At 38.5% G+C, this 21,284-nt stretch overlaps 1 protein-coding gene across 3 annotated transcripts in view; it reads right to left on the reverse strand.

Annotated features, from left to right (window-relative positions):
* Positions 1–342: 342 nt before the first annotated feature.
* The window catches only part of TIPRL (TOR signaling pathway regulator), a 70,957-nt gene continuing 50,015 nt past the window's right edge, over positions 343–21,284 (reverse strand). For all 3 annotated transcript variants that reach the window (XM_027526279.1, XM_027526289.1, XM_027526300.1), the window contains 3 exons: positions 6,482–6,577; positions 3,479–3,541; positions 343–2,511 (listed from right to left, as the gene is read on the reverse strand). In XM_027526279.1, coding sequence (XP_027382080.1) covers positions 2,368–2,511; positions 3,479–3,541; positions 6,482–6,577 — 303 coding nt within the window. In that variant the 3' untranslated portion in view covers positions 343–2,367. The remainder of the gene's footprint in view (positions 2,512–3,478; positions 3,542–6,481; positions 6,578–21,284) is intronic.

Genomic DNA, 21,284 nt, shown 5'->3' on the forward strand with positions numbered 1-21,284 from the left:
GGGCTGACTGAGTATCTTCTTCATTATTGTGATCCCTGTATCTAGCACCATATAGGACATATAGTACTTGAAATGGAATGATACATTACCACAAACATTTATAGCATGGTACTTCCCTGGTGATCTAGTGGTTAAGACTCTGCCTTGCATTGCGGGAGCCACAGACAGGTTTGATCCCTGGTCGAGAAACTGAGACCTCACAGGTCTTAGAGCTACTAAGGCCGCATGCCACAGCTACTAAAGCCCACACACTCTGAAGCCCAAGTGCCACAGAACTAAGACCCAACGCAGTCAAATAAATAAATATTTAAAAATATATATATAAAGCACAAACAAGAAAGGTACACCAAACCATTTTTAATTAAGTTTCAAGAAAAATCAAATCAAATGAAATAGCAAAACACAGATCAGCAATTACTTATTGTTTATTCTCCTCTTACAAAAAGACACTTGGAACAATAAATATAAAATGGTATTGGTCTTGTTAAGCAATGGGCAAATACAAGTTTTCTTGGTATTCTCCAAGGAATAAGCTAGTGAGGTTTTTATAAGTTTATCCATTCACCTCATCCTACCCACCTTCCACCCTCTATAAAAAGATCAATTCTACAATTTTTAATAATGGATTCTCAAAATAAGTAATCTAAGACTTATTTTGTGACTAAGATATCTGAATTAAGTTAAAAATATATGTATAATATGTTGTTACCCAGAAACCTCAACTAATTCAACTCATGAATATTCTTACGCTTTCCATTTTTTATAATTTTTATAGTTAAAAGAGTCTGTTCTATTCAAATCTGCATGGCAAATAAACAGAAAGCAGAGTACAAAACATACACTTTTCTGTCCTCGGAGGAAACACTAAGTACAGATATATTTAATATACAGTGAGTATGTCATGTGTTTTCTTATAGCCAAAAAAATCCTGATTCTTTTACACCTTGAAGATTGATGAAGCAGAACACAAATACACAAATTATCTGTGACTAAATTTAGCTAATAAAATAAGCAAAAAAAAAAAAAAAAAAATACACACAACACTACACCAGAGTCTGAGCAATGATGAATATCCAATTGTATTTGTTTCACTAAAATTTATCTTCAGGCCAATACCTGAAGAGTTTTTCTAATACTTAAAATTAAATATTCTTCTTTAATGACTTATGCATCAAGTGGAAATATGTACAATAGACATTTCAAACTAGAAAAAGTCGGGGGGAGGGTAATTCTTTTCCCCTGCCCTATAAATAAAATATTTTTAAAAATCCATTTAAAATAATTTCTTACTTGGTGCTTTATAACTACTTTCTACTTTATGGAGATCATTTAGAAAGGCAGAAAAGAATATAAAATATTTAAAGGTCATCAAAATAACCAAATGGATTTTTAATTTACCTCTGTGTACTTTCCGTACTACTGAGGTTTTGTCCTAATTAATTACACTTTCCTGGATCCCCTGTAATTTTAAAAACATGAATCTTAAAAAAAACGAAAAACTGGCTTTCAGACTTTAAAATAAGCCTCCTCGTCCTTCACAGCTATCCTTCAAATATTTTAAGCAGAAAATTAATCTGATTGTTTTAGGGTTTGATGTAATGTTTGCTTAAAATAATCCACTTTAATTCAAACTTTTTAGGACCAATATCAAATTCAATATCCAATGGAAGATGGAAGTAAAATACATGTCAGTACAAATAGTAACAAATACAGAAAAAGCACCTAAAGATGGAAGGAGACAGCTCTAACACCCTAGCTGTTAGTGGCAAACCACGTTCATGTGTTTTCATTGACATAACACCTTACGTTATCCAAAAATATAGTTTATTTGGTTCTGTATCTTCCTTTAAATTTCAAAAGCCAATTTAAAATTTAAGGGGTAATTTTTTTTTTTTTTAATTCCTGGGCACAGATCAATTTCCTAGGAGGTAAAAAACAAGGTAAAGAGCCACTAAACTGTATCAATGTGCATGATTAGGAATCCAATGAAAGCCACAAGGTGCGATGATTGAGTGATTTAAAACAACTTCTCCTCATGGTAGAAGATAGCGTTTCATGATAGATGCAGGTTGTGCTCACTCCTTCAGAGACATACACACATCACCTTCTTCTTAGTGAGACTCTGCTTCATTACAATTTAGAAATCTGAACTTAATTCCAGAGAATATAAATTCCTGGAATATGAATTTGAAGACAGGGTACAAACAGCAGTTGAGTGGAATCTGCCTGCAACAATCCTTTATTTTTTCTTTTCCTTTAAGGTTACAGAAAATCTGCACATAGACAAGGCAATTAATTCTCAAAATAAAAATACCCCCCTCCAAAGAGCCAATCAGATTCCACAGTAAGTATATGTTATAACACATTCTATTCCACAGGTGTACATTCTTTTGAGTCTGCAGGGTTAGGATCAATTCTTTCTGGAAATATTAGCTTCTCACAAACTGCCTCCTTTATCGGTAAATACTGTGATATTTCATTAGGTTCCGTGAAGAGGGAAGGTGAAACATGCTAGGAAATACATAAATCATATTAGTATATATGAAGTTACTACAATGATAATTTTGGAAATGCTTTGGTTCAAGCATTCCTAAAGCATGGCAATTTTAAAATGAGGTACTATATATATATATATATATATATATATATATATATATATAAGGAACATCATTAGATACTCCTAATAATATCTCTTGTTACTGACTCATTTAGTCTGTTACTAGAGGGTTTCCTCAAAAATCATAGGGAGATGTCTTTTAATAATGCACCATTAAATGTTCTAAGAATTCAATACATCTTATTCCAATTCCCTTTTCCTGTTACTTTTGTATCCTGAAAGCACCAGTCTTCAGTTAGATGCCAACATGTAGTCTCCAATAGACTCTAAGTAACTTTTCTAACTCATATATTCTATTTGGTTGGCTGAAAGGTTTATTCAGATTTTTCCATAATATCTTAACATCAAAACTCAAACAAACCTTTTGGCCAACCCAATACATACAGATAGAAATAAGCACTAAGGGTGAATTTAAAAATATCAACTTAGCAGGAAGGTATCACTTTTTAAACAAGCCATTATTAACTCCTATAGACTTGCAAAAGCCCTTTACAAACTCCAGGGGAGCAAAAAAAGGAGGGGGGTATTATGTCCCCCAAAATAAGTACTGGAAAGAACATCCTATTGCAGGTCCACCACGAACCAGTTGTAAGAGCTACAGTAAGTCACACCTCTGGCTCTCAGTTTTTCCAGAATACAAGTGGAAACTGGGTTGGATGATGACTAATATACCTAACAACTCTAACTGTAATTGAGGTGACTACCAGAAAAAATACACTTCAGCAGGATTTACCTACCTATTAGGTAAATGAATGGATTTAGGGATACAGGTTTGGTAGATGGGTGGGACATGGGAGGATACCATACCTAAAGTAAAACATTAAAACTTAACTTTTAAAAATTGATATTTAAATACTGTACCATTAAATTAGCAATTTTGCTCTCTCGTGATGTATATTCTCGTAACATGTAGGTCTTGTCAGCCTATATTTAAAAATAAAAAATCGCAATAAATTCATTTATATTGATTTACAAAATCCTTTCTATTAAATAGAATTGCCTGCATTTAAGAACAGATTGTAAAAGTAGCATTAAGTCTGATGAGACCATCTAATTCTACAGTGAGATAACTAATTCAAGAATTCTGAATTATTAATTCCAATCTATATAAACTACAGTAATATCAGATATATATATATGTAAACATATTTAATAATTGTCATGTAAGAGAAACATAAGCAAAGGTTTTACTCTGAAAGAAAATGTATATATTTGTAATGAAATATGTAAGAGATTTAAATATCATGTCAAGTTTAGAACCACACCTTTTCCTTAAGTTATACTAGCATCTACCTACATAACTGTGGCTACCCTTATATTCAAAAAAAAAAAAAAAAAGCTTAAACAAGTTTTATTCTTTCCTATTTCTAAAAATTTGTTAAATCGCTTATTTATAGTCACTTTTTCTATACTTCAATTTTCCCATTTAAGACGTTTTAAAGGGAGGTTTTAGAAAGCAATTTATTACAATTTGGTTTTTGGTAAAACATTATTTAATAAGAGAAAAAAATCACAAGATTACATTCCCTGAAAGTTTCAATCTTCTATATCAACAAAAAGATTGATGCTCATTGTAAAAAAAATCAAATAATATAAACATAAGAGTATAAATTATCAATAATCACAACTTCTATAGATAACACTATCCTCAACATTTAGAAATCTCTACAGAAAATCTTATATTCATACTTGCACCTTAAAAGTCAATATTAATTTGTACATCTCTTCAAATCAACCACTAATTCTAATGGTTATATATTTTCTACTATATGAATTGTAAAAATTAAAAATAGAAACCTCAATTAAATACAGTTTGGAGACTAAAACGGGAAGCTCTCACATCCTGCAACCATAGCAAAGCCCCACAAAAAAAAGAAAGACTCCTCTTAGTTTCTGGCAAGGAATCATCCAATGGAAAACCATGGACTCTGTTTCCTACAGCCCTCTCACCTTCCTTTTCCAGTCTATACAAGTATTCTCCTTCCCTTGCCATGCAGGGACTTGCACATGGCTCACCATGGTTACAGATCCCAAACTGCAATTTGCTGCTGATCCTGAATAAATCCAATTTTGCTGGAGAAATATCTGGCAGTCTATTTGTTGCAGGTTAACAGGATATGAATGGCCATTTAATCAATACTCATTCAATGGTTATTAAAGCACTTTCCTTCTTTCCTTTGGGGCTTCCCTGGTAGCTCAGACGGTAAAGCGTCTGACTAGAATGCCAGAGGCCCGGGTTCGATCCCTGGGTCGGGAAGATCCCCTGAAGAAGGAAATGGCAACCCACTCCAGTATTCTTGCCTGGAAGATCCTTGAACTGTTACAAACAATAGCATTTCCATGAATACATATATATATATATATACACACACACACAACACACAACTCTATACATCTGCCTAATTAAAATTTGTGGGTTACTGTATATAAGAATCTTTTTGAGGATAAACCCTGAAAAGAAATCAACATTTCTGAGCTAAAGTGCAAGCATTTCTAAAAATGCAAATTTCATTTTTTTCTGAGGGAGTAAAATGTAGCCTATTTTTAGTACTTTGCTATCACTTTTGAAAAGAAAAAGATCCAGGAACTTTCCTGGTGATCTAGTTGTTAAGACTCCAAGCTTCTACCACTGAAGGTAGCCAGGGTGGGGGTTTCAATCCTTGGTTGGGGAGCTATCCCAGAGGCCACACAGTGTGGCTGTTAAAAAAAAAAAAAAAAGGAAAATACCAATCCAATTCTATCTTACTGGGTTCAAATCCCAGTTCTGCCACCTGTTACTTGTATGAAAAAAAGTGAAAGTCACATTCGACTCTTTGCAACCCCATGGACTGTATAGTCCGTGGAATTCTCCAGGCCAGAATACTGGAGTGGGTAGCCTTTCCCTTCTCCAGGGGATCTTCCCAACCCAGGGATGGAACCCAGGTCTCCCACATCGCAGGCAGATTCTTTACCAGCTGAGCCACAAGGGAAGCCCAAGTATACAGGAGTGGGTAGCCTATCCCTTCTCCAGCGGATCTTCTCAACCCACGAATAGAACTGGGGTCTCTGCATTGGACATGGATTCTTTACCAACTGAGCTATCAGAGAAGCCCTATTAATTGTATAACAGGCAATTTAGTTAATTTCTCTTTGCCTTAGTTGCCTCAGCTATAAAGCAGAGATAATAATATTTATTTTATAGGATTGTTAGAAAAGTTAACTATTACTACAACTACCGTGACTGATACTGATACTCTTCTCTCATTTGTCATTCTGGTGGTCTCTTCTTTTATTTATCATTCTGTATGATCACAAATCTGATGTCAAAAATTCGTTAAAAAAGGATAGGCTGCTATAAGCTACTAGAAGAATTTTTATTACTCAATTAAGCCTCCCTATACTTTCTTCACTTATTTTTAAGAATCTTGTAGGTTAACAATTCCTTGAAATAGAACACAGAATTTCCAAGCATTAAAACAACTATTAAAATGATGGGATGACACAAATTTCTGGAGGCTATGTGATTAATATTTCTAATATCAGGACATCACATAAACAACACATACTATTAAAAAAAGTAAGAGTTAAGGGATAGTTTTCTTAAACAGAGTAAATACAGTTCTTTTAAAAAAGCATTAGGCTCCCCTTAATGGAAATGTCTTTTAGAAAAACATTTTCAGCTACTAGAACTTTTGGAAAAGAAGCTGTAATGTTTTGATAACTGTGCAGTCAACAGTGAATGTGAAACACTCAATCTTAAAGGTTAGATGGATAACCATATAATATAAAGCACTGTTGAATTTCAAACTCTCAGACTGACAATGTATGTAACAACATGAACAAGCCCAATATTAACTAGTATATTCACTAAAGAAGAAGAGATACCTCATGGTAAAGTCTTGTGTCATTCATTCTAATAAGGACCCCATCAATTCTCAAGAAAAATCGCAGCAGCAAGAAAAAGCTAGAAGGCATTACTCTCTGGAAAAGAAAAAAGTATATCAATATTTTAATGAAAATTAAATATTTTATTAATTTGCTAAAAGAAAAAAAATTTTAAGGCATAAAATCTCTCAACTAGAGGTTCTTTGCCCTAGTTCCAACCAAAGCTGAAAACCTGTTTTTTTATTATGTAACATAACATAAACAGCTTCCTATAATAGAAAAATATTTTTTCTAGGTCAAAAATAATGAGGTTAAACACTTAAAACATACCTAAATAATATGAAAATTATAATGTACACTATAAAAAAATTGACACTTATAGTAAATGTCAATATCAGTAATATAAAAATGAGAAAACAACCTAGTTCTTTGTTGCTACTCATCTTTCATTAACTGTACATAAAGACAGAAGGCCTTTAATGGTATGGTCTAATTCAACGCAACCAATTGAGTATTTACTATTTTATACTGCCAAGGTCTGGTTTATGAGATCATTATAACATGTTCTTAACATCTTTGACCTGTGTCACATCTATACATTTCTGTTTTCCAGTATTACCACCGAAGAAAGTCAGAATAAGTGGAGTGTGGGTCCTGGTGTCAGGAAGGGAGAGGATGGATAGGGTGTGGGGTCTTCAGGTCTTTAAACCTCATAGGAATGCTGTCAGAAACAAGGTTACCTTTGTTTCTCCCCTTCAATCTACAACCTGCAAAACATCCACAACTCAGCAGAAGTATATCTGTGCCCAACTCAATAGGTCACTGGAGAATTCCACATATCTATACATCTATTGGAGAAGGCCATGGCAACCCACTCCAGTACTCTTGCCTGGAAAATCCCATGGGCGGAGGAGCCTGGTGGGCTGCCGTCCATGGGGTCGCACAGGGTCAGACACGACTGAAGCAACTTAGCAGCAGCAGCAGCTGCATACATCTACTGGTGGGTGTACTGGAACATATGAAAGAGGCAGAACCAAAGGAACAGTGGAGTCCGTGCCTGCAATCCCAGCCTTATGTACGGCTGAGTCCACAGCTTCAGAAACCCCAGCAGCACGGGAAGCAGCACACATGACTTTGGTGTCCTGAATATGGGAGCACCTGTGGGCACAGGCAACTGGGAAGCAGTAGCAGTGGGGCCTAGGACTCTGTCCCTCCAGCGGCTGACATACCCAAAGACCTGCCCCACAGTCTGCAATGGCAGAGCCCAAGACACTTACAACACCCAACATGGTGGAGGTGACTGTACAACCCTGCTCCCCTCCAATTATCATCCTCCTCCCAGAGCAGAGCCTATGTCTCAGGGGATCCCAGACACGAGGGAAAGCCCACCATCCCCATGACACAGCAGCTCCAACAGAAGCAAAGCAGCAGCTAATCCAGAGGCACAAGAAGAGCCAAAGAAGGCACAGAGCCATACCTCTTACAAAGCACAGAAAGCGCCAATTCTCAAATATAGCAGAAGCAGCACAGCCAAGAGAAACCGAAACCTGTGCTACAGTGTCACCTGAAAGTGAAAGGGAAGGCACTCAGTCGTGTCCGACTCTGTGCGACCCCATGGACTGTAGCCCACCAAGCTCCTCTGTCCAAGGGATTTTCCAGGCAAGAATACTGGAGTGGGTTACCATTTCCTTCTCCAGAAGATCTTCCCGACATAGGGATTGAACCCAGGTCTCTTGCATTATAGGCAGACACTTTACCATCTGAGCCACCAGGGAAGTCAAGAGGGACAGAAGTCAATAGTGCCACCTAACAGACAACAAAAGAAAGCACTCTCACGTTTAACCTGTTATTTAAATGCACCAGCAGAGGAGCACTTCATCAAGCACCATGAAGAACCATAGTAATACTAAACCACAAAAAGAAAACGACAAATCTCCAGAAACCAAACTTAAAGTCACAGAATATTTCAATCTAACTGATAGAGAATTCAAAGTAGCTATTGTGAAAAAACTTAATGAGATTTAAGAAAACTCAGAGGAGGAACCTTTAACATGGCAGAGGAATAGGACAGGGAGATGACCTTCTCCCCCACAAATATATCAAAAAACTCATCTGCACGTGGAACAGTTCCCACAGAACATCTTCTGAATGCGGACAGAGAACCCCAGAGTTTCAGAAAGGCAAACCAATCTCCTCAGAAAGTAGGGCAAAAGATAAAAACAAAAAGGGAGACAAAGGAGTTCCGGGCGAGGACCTGAGCCCCTGGGAGGGCAGTTATGAAGGAGGAAAAGTTTCTGCACACTAGGAAACCCCCTCACAGGTGGGGTCAGGGGGAAGCTTCAGAACCTCAGAGGGGAACACAGCAAGCCAGGTGCTCTGAAGGCAAACTGGAGAAAATTCACCATAGAGATTGCACTGGTTGGCACTTCCCAGCCAAGAAGCAGCTCACACTCGCATCTCCCAGCATTTGAGTAGGGGCTGGGTGCAGAGGCTCAGCCCTTGGGGTTTGGTCCTCAGGGAAAGGATCAGGGTTGACTGCCATGAAGATACTCTGGGGGCACTAACATGACACGGCAGAGGCAGACCTGGGAAAATGCCAGAGAAGCAAAAGATCATTCCCATGGGAAGACTAATGCTTCGCTCTAGCTCTGCACGCTCACAGAAAAAAGGACACAATCCTAGTGAATGCCAAATGGGGGCAAGATGGCAGTGGTCTATGGCCCCAGAGGCAGAGAGGCAAACGCTAGAAGTGGAAGGTAGAGGGCCAATAAGGTCCCGACCCCAGAGACTGCAACTACCACCAAGTTGTGAGCGGCTAAGGGTTGCTACCCACATCTTCCTGGGAGCCTGAGCAGCACGACTCTGCCAAGGACCAGGACCAACTCCCCCGGGAAGGTGCACAACTTGCCTCAGACTGGGGACCTCCCACAGGGACCAAGCAAGGACTAGCTGTGGTGAGCACTCCTCACACACCCTAACAACATCTGCTGTACCCCTCCCCCATCCCAGCACAACTGAGCAAGTGAGCCCTAACAAGCTCCTATTTTCACACCCTCGTTTCTAGGTGGACAGACACTGGAGACAGACTTACAAGCAGTTTTTGTTCAGTCGCTAAGTCATGTCCTACTCTTTGCAGCCCCATGGTCTGCAGCATGCCAGGCTTCCCTGTCCTTCATTGTCTCCCGGAATTTGCTCAAACTCACGTCCATTGATTCAGTAATGCCATCCAACAATTTCATTCTGTGGCTCCCTTCTCCTGTCCTCAATCCTTCCCAGCATCAGGGTCTTTTCCAATGAGTCAGCTCTTCACATCAGGTGGCCAAAATCTTAGAGCTTCAGCTTCAGCTTCGGCCCTTCCAAGGGATATTCAGGGTTGATTTTCTTTAGGATTGGCTGGTTTGATCTCCTTGCTGTCCACAGGATTCTCAAGAGTGTTCTCCAGTACCACAGTTTGAAAGCATCAATTCTTTGGCATTCAGCCTTCCTTACAGTCCAATTCCACATCTTTACATGGCTGCTGAAAAAACCATACCTTTGACTATACTTAATATGCTGTCTAGGTTTGTCATAGCTTTTCTTCCAAGGAGCAAGCGTCTTTTAATTTCATAGCTGCAGTCACCGTCCACAGTGATTTTGGAGCCAAGGAAATAAAGTCTGTCACTATTTCCATTTTTTGTCCACCTATTTCCCATGAAGTGATGAGACCGAATGCCATGATCTCAGTTTTTTTAATGTTAGTGTTAAGCCAGCTTTTTCACTCTCCTTTTTCACCTTCATCAAGAGGTTCTTTAGTTCCTCTTCATTTTCTGCCATTGGGATAGTATCATCTGCATATCTAAGGTTGCTGATATTTCTCCCAGCAACCTTGATTCCAATTTGTGATTCACCTAGCCCAGCATTTTACATGATATATTCTGTATATAAGTTAAATAAGCAGGGTGACAAAACATAGCCTTGACATACTACTTTCCCAATTTTGAACCAGTCCATTGTTCCATGTTCCAGTTCTAACTGCATAAAGGTTTCTCAGGAGGTAGGTAAGGTGGTCCAGCACTCCCATCTCTTTGAGAATTTTCCACAGTTTGTTATGATCCACAAGGTCAAAGGTTTTTTGCAGAGTCAATAAAACAGAAGTAGATGTTTTTCTGGGATTCCCTTGCTTTCTCTATGATCCAGTGGATGTTGGTAATCTGATCTCTGGTCCCTCTGCCTTTTCTAAATCCAACCTTTACATATGGAAATTCTCAGTTCACATACTATTGAAGCCTAGCTTGAAGGATTTTGAGCATTACCTTGCTAGTATGTGAAATGAGCTCAAAAGTACACTAGCTGGAACATTCTTTGGCATTGCCCTTCTTTGGGATCAGAATGAAAACTGACCTTTTCCAGAGGTAAGGCACCTTATAAGGAGAGGTGGGCTCCAAACTAAAGCAGAACTCCAGTGGCTGTATAAGCAAAGGGAAGAGGGAGAAACTGCCCTGGCAGTGGCAGGTGCAATGGTTTACATTTCCACTCTAAGCCTGAGACCATAAGCTTTAGAGGCAACTGTAGATTTTGAGAACAAGTACAAACTGGAGCAAGGGAAGATGCCCACAACAGGTCAAGACCTTTCTAGAAATACTGGAGGACTTTCTGGGTAGGCAAATCAACTGGAGCAGGAAAATGGAAGAATCATTTGGACATTCCTCTCAGTACCACTCTCTCTCTATATATATATATGTTTTTTCCCCCCTTTTAAAAAAGTATTTTATCATATTGTCCTTAATATGGTTATTTATTAATTCTTTAGTTTTTATTTTTATAACCTACTTATTCCATAAAAAAACTCTCCATTTTTAAAATAAATTCCATGTTTCTGACTTTTGTTTTTTTATTTTTTGTTTTTAATTTTGTATCTTTAAGAGTCTAATTTTTAGTATCAATTTTCACTTAGGGGGTTGATTATTAGCTTGAGTGCTGTCTTTTGACTCTTCTTCATAGCCTTTCTTCACCCCCTTTTCTTCATCTTTCTTCTCCTTTTTCCTATGTCAGTGTGTGAATCTCTTTGGGTGTTCTTGGCTGTTGAGAGCTGTTTCACCATTAGTCTAGGCATTTTGTCTTCTGTGCTATGTGGACTGTGAAATCTTGATGCTATTGTAAGGGATCGGACCTGAATCCCAGATGCAGGAGACTTGACTCCTGGGACTTTGGATCACCAAAACTCCTGACCCCATGGACATGAATAGGTGAGAGCCCTCCCAAAGGCCTCCATCTCAACACTAAGACCAAGCCCCACCTAAAACCCAGCAAGTTCCAGTGCTGGACACCTCATGCCAATCCTTCAGCAAAAGAGGGGCACAACCCTGGAACATTAGCAGACAGGCTGCCCAAAGCCATACTGATCCCATAGACACCCCAAAACACATCACTGAACACGGCATTAAAGAAAAAATAATAAAAAAGAAATGAGGATAATCTGGGACTTCTGGGACAACATTTAGCACCCCAATATTCGAATCATAGGGGTCCCAGAAGAAGACAAAAGGAAAGGGCAAGAGAAAATATTTAAGGATATTTTAGTTGAAAACATCCCTAAAATGGGAAAGGATATAGCCACCCAAGTCCGGAAAGCCCAGAGAGTTCCATACAGGATAAGTGAAAGTGAAAGTGAAGTCGTGTCTGACTCTTTGCAACGCCATGAACTGTAGCCTACCAGGCTCCTCCATCCATGGAATTTTCCAGGCAAGAGTACTGGAGTGGGTTGCCATTTCCTTCTCCACCATACAGGTTAAACCCAAGGAGAAACATGCCAAGACCCATATTAATCGAACTAACAAAAATTAAACACAAAGAACAAATATTAAAAGCAGCAAGGGAAAAGCAACAAATAACATATGGGGATACCCATAAGACTAACAGCTGATTTTTCAACAGAAACTCTGCAGGCCAGAAGGGAATAGCAGGGTATACTTAAAGTGATGAAAGGGAATAATCTACAACCAAGATTACTCTATTCAGCAAGGATCTCATTCAGATTCGAAGAAGAAATCAAAAGCTTTATAGACAAGCTAAAGTTAAGAGAATTCAGCACCACCAAACCAGCTCTTCAACAAATGCTAAAGGAACTTCTCTAGATAGGAAACACAAAAAGAAAAGGCCTAAAAAACAAACCCAAAACAATAAAGTAAATAGTAACAGGATCATACATATTAATAATTACCTTAAATGTAAATGGGCTAAGTGTTCTAGCCAAAAGACAACAGATGGCTGAGCAAATACAAAAATAAGACTACTATATATGCTGTCTACAAGAGACCCACCTCAGACCCAGGGATAAACACAGACTGAAAGTGAAGGGCTGGAAAAAGATATTCCATGAAATAGGAAATCAAAAGATAGCAGGAGTAGCAATACTCAGATAAAATAGACTTTAAAATAAAGACTGTTACAAGAGACAAAAGACACTACATAATAATCAAGGGATCAATCCAAGAAGAAAATGTAACAATTACAAACATATATGCACATAGGAGCACCTAAATACATATGGCAGATGCTAACAACTAATTATTAAAGGGGAAATCAACAGTAACACAGTAATAGTGGGGGACTTTAATACTCCTCTCACACCAATGGACAGATCATAGGCAGAAAATAGGGAAAAACAAGCTTTAAACAATACACTGGACCAGTTGGACCTAATTGGTATCTACAGGGCATTTCATCCAAAAACAATAGAACAATTTCACTTTTTCCTCAAGTGCACATGCAACATTCTCCAAGATAGAATACATCTTGGGCCATAAATCAAACCTTGGTTTAAAAAAAATAAAAACTGGAATTGAGAGAGTTATTTCTTTGGTAGGTTGATAAGGAGTCTGGGGCTCCTGAGAAGGAGGAAGGGGTCCAGGGCCCTCAAGGAGGAGAAAGTTTTTCTTTTCTACACTGCTTTGTCTTAGTAACATAAGACTTTTTATCTTAAACTCTGAGTTGTTACAACAACAGTCTTTAAGACTAACTTTGTTTAAGCCCAGATCTAAACAAAACAACTCATCTTGCTCAAGGGTATGTTTTTCCTTAAACTCTGTACTAATGATTATATAACAACAATGTATCTTGCTCCAGGACACCTTCTCCTTCTTATCAAGAACCTTCTGACTAATCTTGTTATCTTAAAACCTAGTTGTGGGAGTGGGTCTGGCAAGACTTTTCTATTGTTACTTCTAAGCTTGTTAATTTAAGGTTTATGTTGTGGAGATGAGTCTGGTAAAAATGTGTAAGGCCTTGACAAGCCTAGTGAGTGGGGCACTCTCCATCCCCTTCCTGATGTCAGTCTCAGAAGCTTTCTCTGTCCTTTCTCACTGTAATAAAACTTCTGCAAACAAAAGCTCTGAGTGATCAAGCTTGGTCCTTGGTTCTGAAGTTAAATCTTCTTCAGATATCATGGATCCAACATCATTCACCATAAGCTATCAAAATCATCTCAAGCATTTTTTTCTGACCACAACACTATAAGACTAGATATCAACTACAGGAAAAAAAAAAAAAAACTAGGAAAAGCATAAACATATGGAGGCTAAACGATATGCTTTTGAATAACCAACACGTCACTGAAGAAATAAATAAAATCATAGTAGGCCTAGAAAAAAATGATACTGAAAACACAACAACTCAAAACCTATGGGATGAAACAAAAGCAGTGCTAGAGGGAAGTTTATAGCAATACAAGCCTACTTCAAGAAACAAGAGAGACATCAAACAAACAACCTAACCTTACACCTAAAGCAACTAGAAAAAGAAGAATGAAAAAAACTCAGTTAGAAGGAAAGAAATCATAAAGATCAGAGGAGAAATAAATCAAAAAGAAATGAAGGAGACGATAGCAAAGATCAATAAGACTAAAAGCTGGCTCTTTGAGAAGATAATTGAAATTGATAAATGGTTAGCCAGACTCATCAAGAAAAACAGAAAGAAGACTCAAATCATTAAAATTATAAATGAAAAAGGTAAAATTACAACACAGAAATACAAAAGGATCATAAAAGATTACTATCAGCATCTATATGTTAATATAATGGGTAACCTGGAAGAAATGAACAAATTTTTCAAGTTCAGTTCATTTGTTCAATCCGGTCCAACTCTTTGCAACCCCATAGACTTTAGCACACCCGGCTTCTATGTCCATCACCAACTCCCAGAGATTGCTCAAATTCATGTCCATTGAGTCGGTGATGCCATCCAACCATTTCATCCTCTGTCGTACCCTTCTCCTCCTGCCTTCAATCTTTCCCAGCATTAGGGTCTTTTCAGTGACTGGGTTCTTTGCATCAGGTGGGCAAGTATTAGTTTCAACTTCAGCATCAGTCCTTCCAATGAATATTCAGGACTGATTTTGTTCAGGATCAACTGGTGGGATCTCCTAGCAGTCCAAGGGACTCTCAAGAGTCTTCTCCAACACCACAGTTCAAAAGCATCAATTTTTTGGCACTCAGCTTTCTTTACAGTCCAACTCTCATATCCAAACATGACTACTGGAAAAAGCATAGCTGTGACTAGATGGACCTCTGTCGGCAAAGAAATGCATCTGATTTTTAATATGCTGTCTACGTGGGTCATGACTTTTCTTCCAAGGAGCAAGCATCTTTTAATTTCATGGTTGCAGTCACCATCTGATCAATTTTGGAGCCCCCCAAAATTAAGTTTGTCACTGTTTCCATTGTTTCCCCATCTATTTCCCATGAAGTGATGGGACTGGATGCCATGATCTTATTATTTTTTTAATGTTGAGTTTTAAGCTAGCTTGTTCACTCTCCTCTTTCGGTTTCATCAAGAGACTCTTTAGTTCTTCACTTTCTGCTGTAAGGGTGGTGTCATCTGCAAATCTGAAGTTTATTGACATTTCTCCCAGCAATCTTGATTCCAGCTTGTGCTTCATTCACCCTGGCATTTCACATGATGTACTCTGCATATAAGTTAAATAAGCAGGGTGACAATATACAGCCTTGATGTACTCCTTTCTCAATTTGGAACCAAAGAATATAATCAATTTGATTTTGGTACTGACCATCTGGTGATGTCCATGTGGAGAGTCATCTCGTGTGTTGTTGGAAGCCGGTCTTAGCTATAACCAGTGCATTCTCTTGGCAAAATTCTGTTAGCCTTTGCCCTGCTTCATTTCGTACTCCAAAGCCAAACTTGCCAGTTACTCGAGGTATCTCTTGACTTCCTACGTTTTCATTCCAGTCCCCTATGACAAAAAGGAAATCTTTTTTTGGTGTTACTTCTAGAAGGTCTTCAAAGAACCATTCAACTTCAGCTTCTTTGGCCTTAGTGGTTGAGGCACAGACTTGTATTACTGTGATATTGAATTGTTTGCCTTGAAAATGAACAGAGCTCTTTCTGGCATTCTTGAGGTTGCACCCAAGTACTGCATTTCAGATAGTACAAACTCTTAGAAAAGTATATATAACCCTTCAAAACAGAACCAGAAAGAAATACAAAATAGGAACAAACCAATCACAAACATGGAAATTGAAATTCTAATCAAAAATCTTCCAACAAACAGAAGCTCAGGGCCAGATGGCTTGACAGGTGAATTCTACCAAAAGTTTAGAGAAGAGCTAACACCTATTCTACTCAAATTCTTTCAGAAAACTGCAGAGAAAGTAAACTCCCAAACTCACTCTACAAAGCCACCATCACTCTGATACCGAAACCAGACAAAGATGCCCCAAAAAAGAGAAAACTAGCAGCCAGTATCACTGATGAACATAAATGCAAAAATCCTTAATAAAATTCTAGCAAACACAATCCAACAACATAATAAAAAGAACATAAAACAAGAGATGGCAAGAGTGAATGTAGACATTCTAGGAATCAGCGAACTAAAACGGACTGGAATGGATGAATTTAACTCAGATGACCATTATATCTACTACTGCAGGCAGGAATCCCTCAGAAGAAATGGAGTAGTCATCATGGTCAACAAAAGAGTCCGAAATGCAGTACTTGAATGCAATCTCAAAAACGACAGAATGATCTCTGTTCGTTTCCAAGGCAAACCATTCAATATCACAGTAATCCAAGTCTATGCCTCAACCAGTAACGCTGAAGAAGCTGAAGCTGAACAGTTCTATAAAGACCTTTTAGATCTAACACCCAAAAAAGATGTCCTTTTCATTATAGGGGACTGGAATGCAAAAGTAGGAAGTCAAGAAACAACTGGAGTAACAGGCAAATTTGGCCTTGGAATACGGAATGAAGCAGGGCAAAGACTAATAGAATTTTGCCGGATAATGCACTGGTCATAGCAAACAACCTCCTCCAAAAACACAAGAGAAGACTCTACACATGGACATCACCAGATGGTCAACACCGAAATCAGACTGATTATATTTCTTGCAGCTAAAGATGGAGAAACTCTATACAGTCAACAAAAACAAGACCAGGAGCTGACTGTGGCTCAGATCATGAACTCCTTATTACCAAATTCAGACTTAAATTGAAGAAAGTAGGGAAAACTACTACACCATTCAGATATGACCTAAATCAAATCCCTTATGATTATACAGTGAAAGTGAGAAATAGATTTAAGGGCCTAGATCTGATAGATAGAGTGCCTGATGAACTATGGAATGAGGTTCGTGACATTGTACAGGAGACAGGGATCAAGACCGTCCCCATGGAAAATAAATGCAAAAAAGCAAAATGGCTATCTGGGGAGGCCTTACAAATAGCTGTGAAAACAACAGAAGTGAAAAACAAAGGAGAAAAGGAAAGATATAAGCATCTGAATGCAGAGTTCCAAAGAATAGCAAGAAGAGATAAGAAAGCCTTCCTCAGTGATCAATGCAAAGAAATAGAGGAAAACAACAGAATGAGAAAGACTAGAGATCTCTTCAAGAAAATTAGAGATACCAAGGGGACATTTCATGCAAAAATGGGCTCGATAAAGGACAGAAATGGTATGGACCTAACAGAAGCAGAAGATATTAAGAAGAGGTGGCAAGAATACACAGAAGAACTGTACAAAAAAGATCTTCACGACCCAGATAATCACGATGGTGTGATCACTCATCTAGAGCCAGACATCCTGGAATGTGAAGTCAAGTGGGCCTTAGAAAGCATCACTACGAACAAAGCTAGTGGAGGTAATGGAATTCCAGTTGAGCTATTCCAAATCCTGAAAGATGATGCTGTGAAAGTGCTGCACTCAATATGCCAGCAAATTTGGAAAACTCAGCACTGGCCACAGGACTGGAAAAGGTCAGTTTTCATTCCAATCCCAAAGAAAGGCAATGCCAAAGAATGCTCAAACTACTGCACAATTGCACTCATCTCACATGCTAGTAAAGTCATGCTCAAAATTCTCCAAGCCAGGCTTCAGCAATATGTGAACCGTGAACTTCCAGATGTTCAAACTGGTTTTAGAAAAGGGAGAGGAACCAGAGATCAAATTGCCAACATCCGCTGGATCATGGAAAAAGCAAGAGAGTTCCAGAAAAACATCTATTTCTGCTTTATTGACTATGCCAAAGCCTTTGACTGTATGGATCACAATAAACTGTGGACAATTCTGAAAGAGATGGGAATACCAGAACACTCGACCTGCCTCTTGAGAAATCTGTATGCAGGTCAGGAAGCAACAGTTAGAACTGGACATGGAACAACACACTGGTTCCAAACAGGAAAAGGAGTACATCAAGGCTGTATATTATCACCCTGCTTGTTTAACTTATATGCAGAGTACATCATGAGAAACGCTGGACTGGAAGAAACACAAGCTGGAATCAAGATTGCCGGGAGAAATATCAATCACCTCAGATATGCAGATGACACCACCCTTACGGCAGAAAGTGAAGAGGTCTCAAAAGCCTCTTGATGAAAGTGAAAGTGGAGAGTGAAAAAGTTGGCTTAAAGCTCAACATTCAGAAAATGAAGATCATGGCATCCGGTCCCATTACTTCATGGGAAGCAGATGGGGAAACAGTGGAAACAGTGTCAGACTTTACTTTTTTGGGCTCCAAAATCACTGCAGATGGTGACTGCAGCCATGAAATTAAAGATGCTTACTCCTTGGAAGGAAAGTTATGTCCAACCTAGATAGCATATTCAAAAGCAGAGACATTAATTTGCCAACAAAGGTCCATCTAGTCAAGGCTATGGTTTTTCCTGTGGTCATGTATGGATGTGAGAGTTGGACTGTGAAGAAGGCTGAGGACCGAAGAATTGATACTTTTGAACTGTGGTGTTGGAGAAGACTCTTGAGAGTCCCTTGGACTGCAAGGAGATCCAACCAGTCCATTCTGAAGGAGATCAGCCCTGGGATTTCTTTGGAGGGAATGATGCTAAAGCTGAAACTCCAGTACTTTGGCCACCTCATGTGAATAGTTGACTCATTGGAAAAGACTGTGATGCTGGGAGGGATTGGGGGCAGTAGGAGAAGGGGACGACACAGGATGAGATGGCTGGATGGCATCACTGACTTGATCGACGTGAGTCTGAATGAACTCCGGGAGTTGGTGATGGACAGGGAGGCCTGGCGTGCTTCGATTCATAGGGTCGCGAAGAGTCGGACACGACTGAGTGACTGAATTGAACTGAAGAACATACATCATAATCAAGTGGGCTTTAGCCCAGGGATGGACGGATTCTTCAATATTCATAAATCAACCAATATGATACATCATATTAACAAACTGAAAGATAATAACCACATAATTAGTTCAACAGATGCAGATAAATTCTTTGACAAAATTCAACACTCATTTATGATGAAAACTCTCCAGAAAGTATGCACAGGGGGAGCATAAGTCAACATAATAAAGGCCATATAAGACAAATCCATAGCAAATATTGTTCACAATGGTGAAAAACTGAAATCATTTCCTCTAAAATGAGGAACAAAACAAGGTTTCCCACTGTTGCCACCATTATTCAACAGAATTTTGGAAGTCCTAACCAGAGCAATCAGAGAAGAAAAAGAAATAAAAGGAATCGAGATTGGAAAAGAAGCAAAACTCTCACTGTTTACATATGTCATGATTTTCTTCATAGAAAACCCTAAAGATGCCACTAGAAAATTCAGAAAAACATCTACTTCTGCTTCATTGACTACACTAAAGACGTTGACTATGTGGATCACAACAAACTGTGGAAAATGCTTAAAGAGATGGGAATACCAGACCGCCTTGACTTCCTCATAAGAAACCTGTATGCAGGTCAAGAAGCAACAGTTAGAACTGGACATGGAACAATAGACTGGTTCAAAATTGGGAAAGGAGTATGTCAAGGCTGTATACTGTCATCATGCTTATTTAACTTATATGCAGAGTACATCATGCTAAATGCCAGGCTGGATGAAGCTCAAGCTGGATCAAGATTGCTGGGAGAAATATCAATAATCTCAGACATGCAGATAATACCACCCTAATGGCAGAAAGCAAAGAGGAACTAAAGAACCTCTTGTGAAGGTGAAAAAGGAGAGTGAAAAAGCTGGCTTAAAAGTCAACATTCAAAATACTAAAATCATGACATCTGGTCATGGCAAATAGAGGGGCAAAAAATGGAAACAGTGGCAGACTTTATCATCTTCAGCTCCAAAATGACTAGACAGTGACTGCAGCTATGAAATTAAAAGACACTAGCTCCTTGCGAAAAAAAAAAAAAAAAAAAAAACCACGACAAACCTAGACAGTGTATTAAAAAGAAGATACATTACTTTGCCTACAAAGGTCCATCTAGTCAAAGCTATAGCTTTTCCAGTATTCATGTACAGATGTGAGCTTTGGACCATAAAGAAGACTAAGAGCCAAAGAAATGATACTTTCCAACTGTAGTGCTGGAGAAGTCTTGAGAGTTCCTTGGACTGCAAGGAGATCAAACTAGTCAATTCTAAAGGAAATCAACCCTGAATCCTCACTGTAAGGACTGATGCTGAAGCTGAAGCTCCAATACTTTGACCACCTGATGCAAAGAGCGAACTCACTGTAAATGATCCTGATGCTGGGAAAGATTGAGGGCAAGAGGAGAAGGAGGTGACAGAGGATGAGATGGCTGAATGTCATCACTGACTCAATGGACATGAGTTTTAGCAAACTCCAGGAGATAGTGAAGGACAAGGAAGCCTGGCATGCTGCAGTCCATGGGGTTGAAAAGAGTCAGACATGACTGAGCAACTGAACAACAACAAAAATCAATGAATACAGTAGTTGTAGGATCAAAATTAAAGACACAGAAATCTCTTGCACTCCAATATACTAACAATGAAAAATCAGGAAGAGAAATTAAGGAAACAATCCCATTTACCACTGTAACAAAAAAAATAAAACACTTAGGGATAAATTTACCTAAAGAGACAAAACACCTATATTCAGAAAACTATAGGACACTGATGAAAGAAATTGAAGATGACACAAACAGATGGAATAATATACCATGTTCTTGGATTGGAATAACTAATAATGTGAAAATGACTATACTACCAAATGCAACCTATAGATTCAACACAATCCCTATCAAACCACCAATGATATTTTTCACAGAATTAGAACAAACAATTTCACAATTTGTATGGAGAGACAAAAGACCCCAAACAGCCAAAGTAATCTTGAAAAAGAAGAATGAAAGCTGGAGGAATCAACCTTCCTGACTTTAGACTATACTACAAAGCTACACTCATCAAGACAGTATGGAAGTGGCACAAAAATAGAAATATAGACCAATGGAACAAGATAGAAAGCCTGGAGACAAATCCATGCACGTATGAACACCTTATCTTTGACAAAGGAGGCAAAAATATACAATAGAGAAAAGACAGTTTCTT

This window comes from Bos indicus x Bos taurus, chromosome 3, assembly GCF_003369695.1.
Source record: "Bos indicus x Bos taurus breed Angus x Brahman F1 hybrid chromosome 3, Bos_hybrid_MaternalHap_v2.0, whole genome shotgun sequence".
Classification (NCBI taxonomy): domain Eukaryota; kingdom Metazoa; phylum Chordata; class Mammalia; order Artiodactyla; family Bovidae; genus Bos; species Bos indicus x Bos taurus.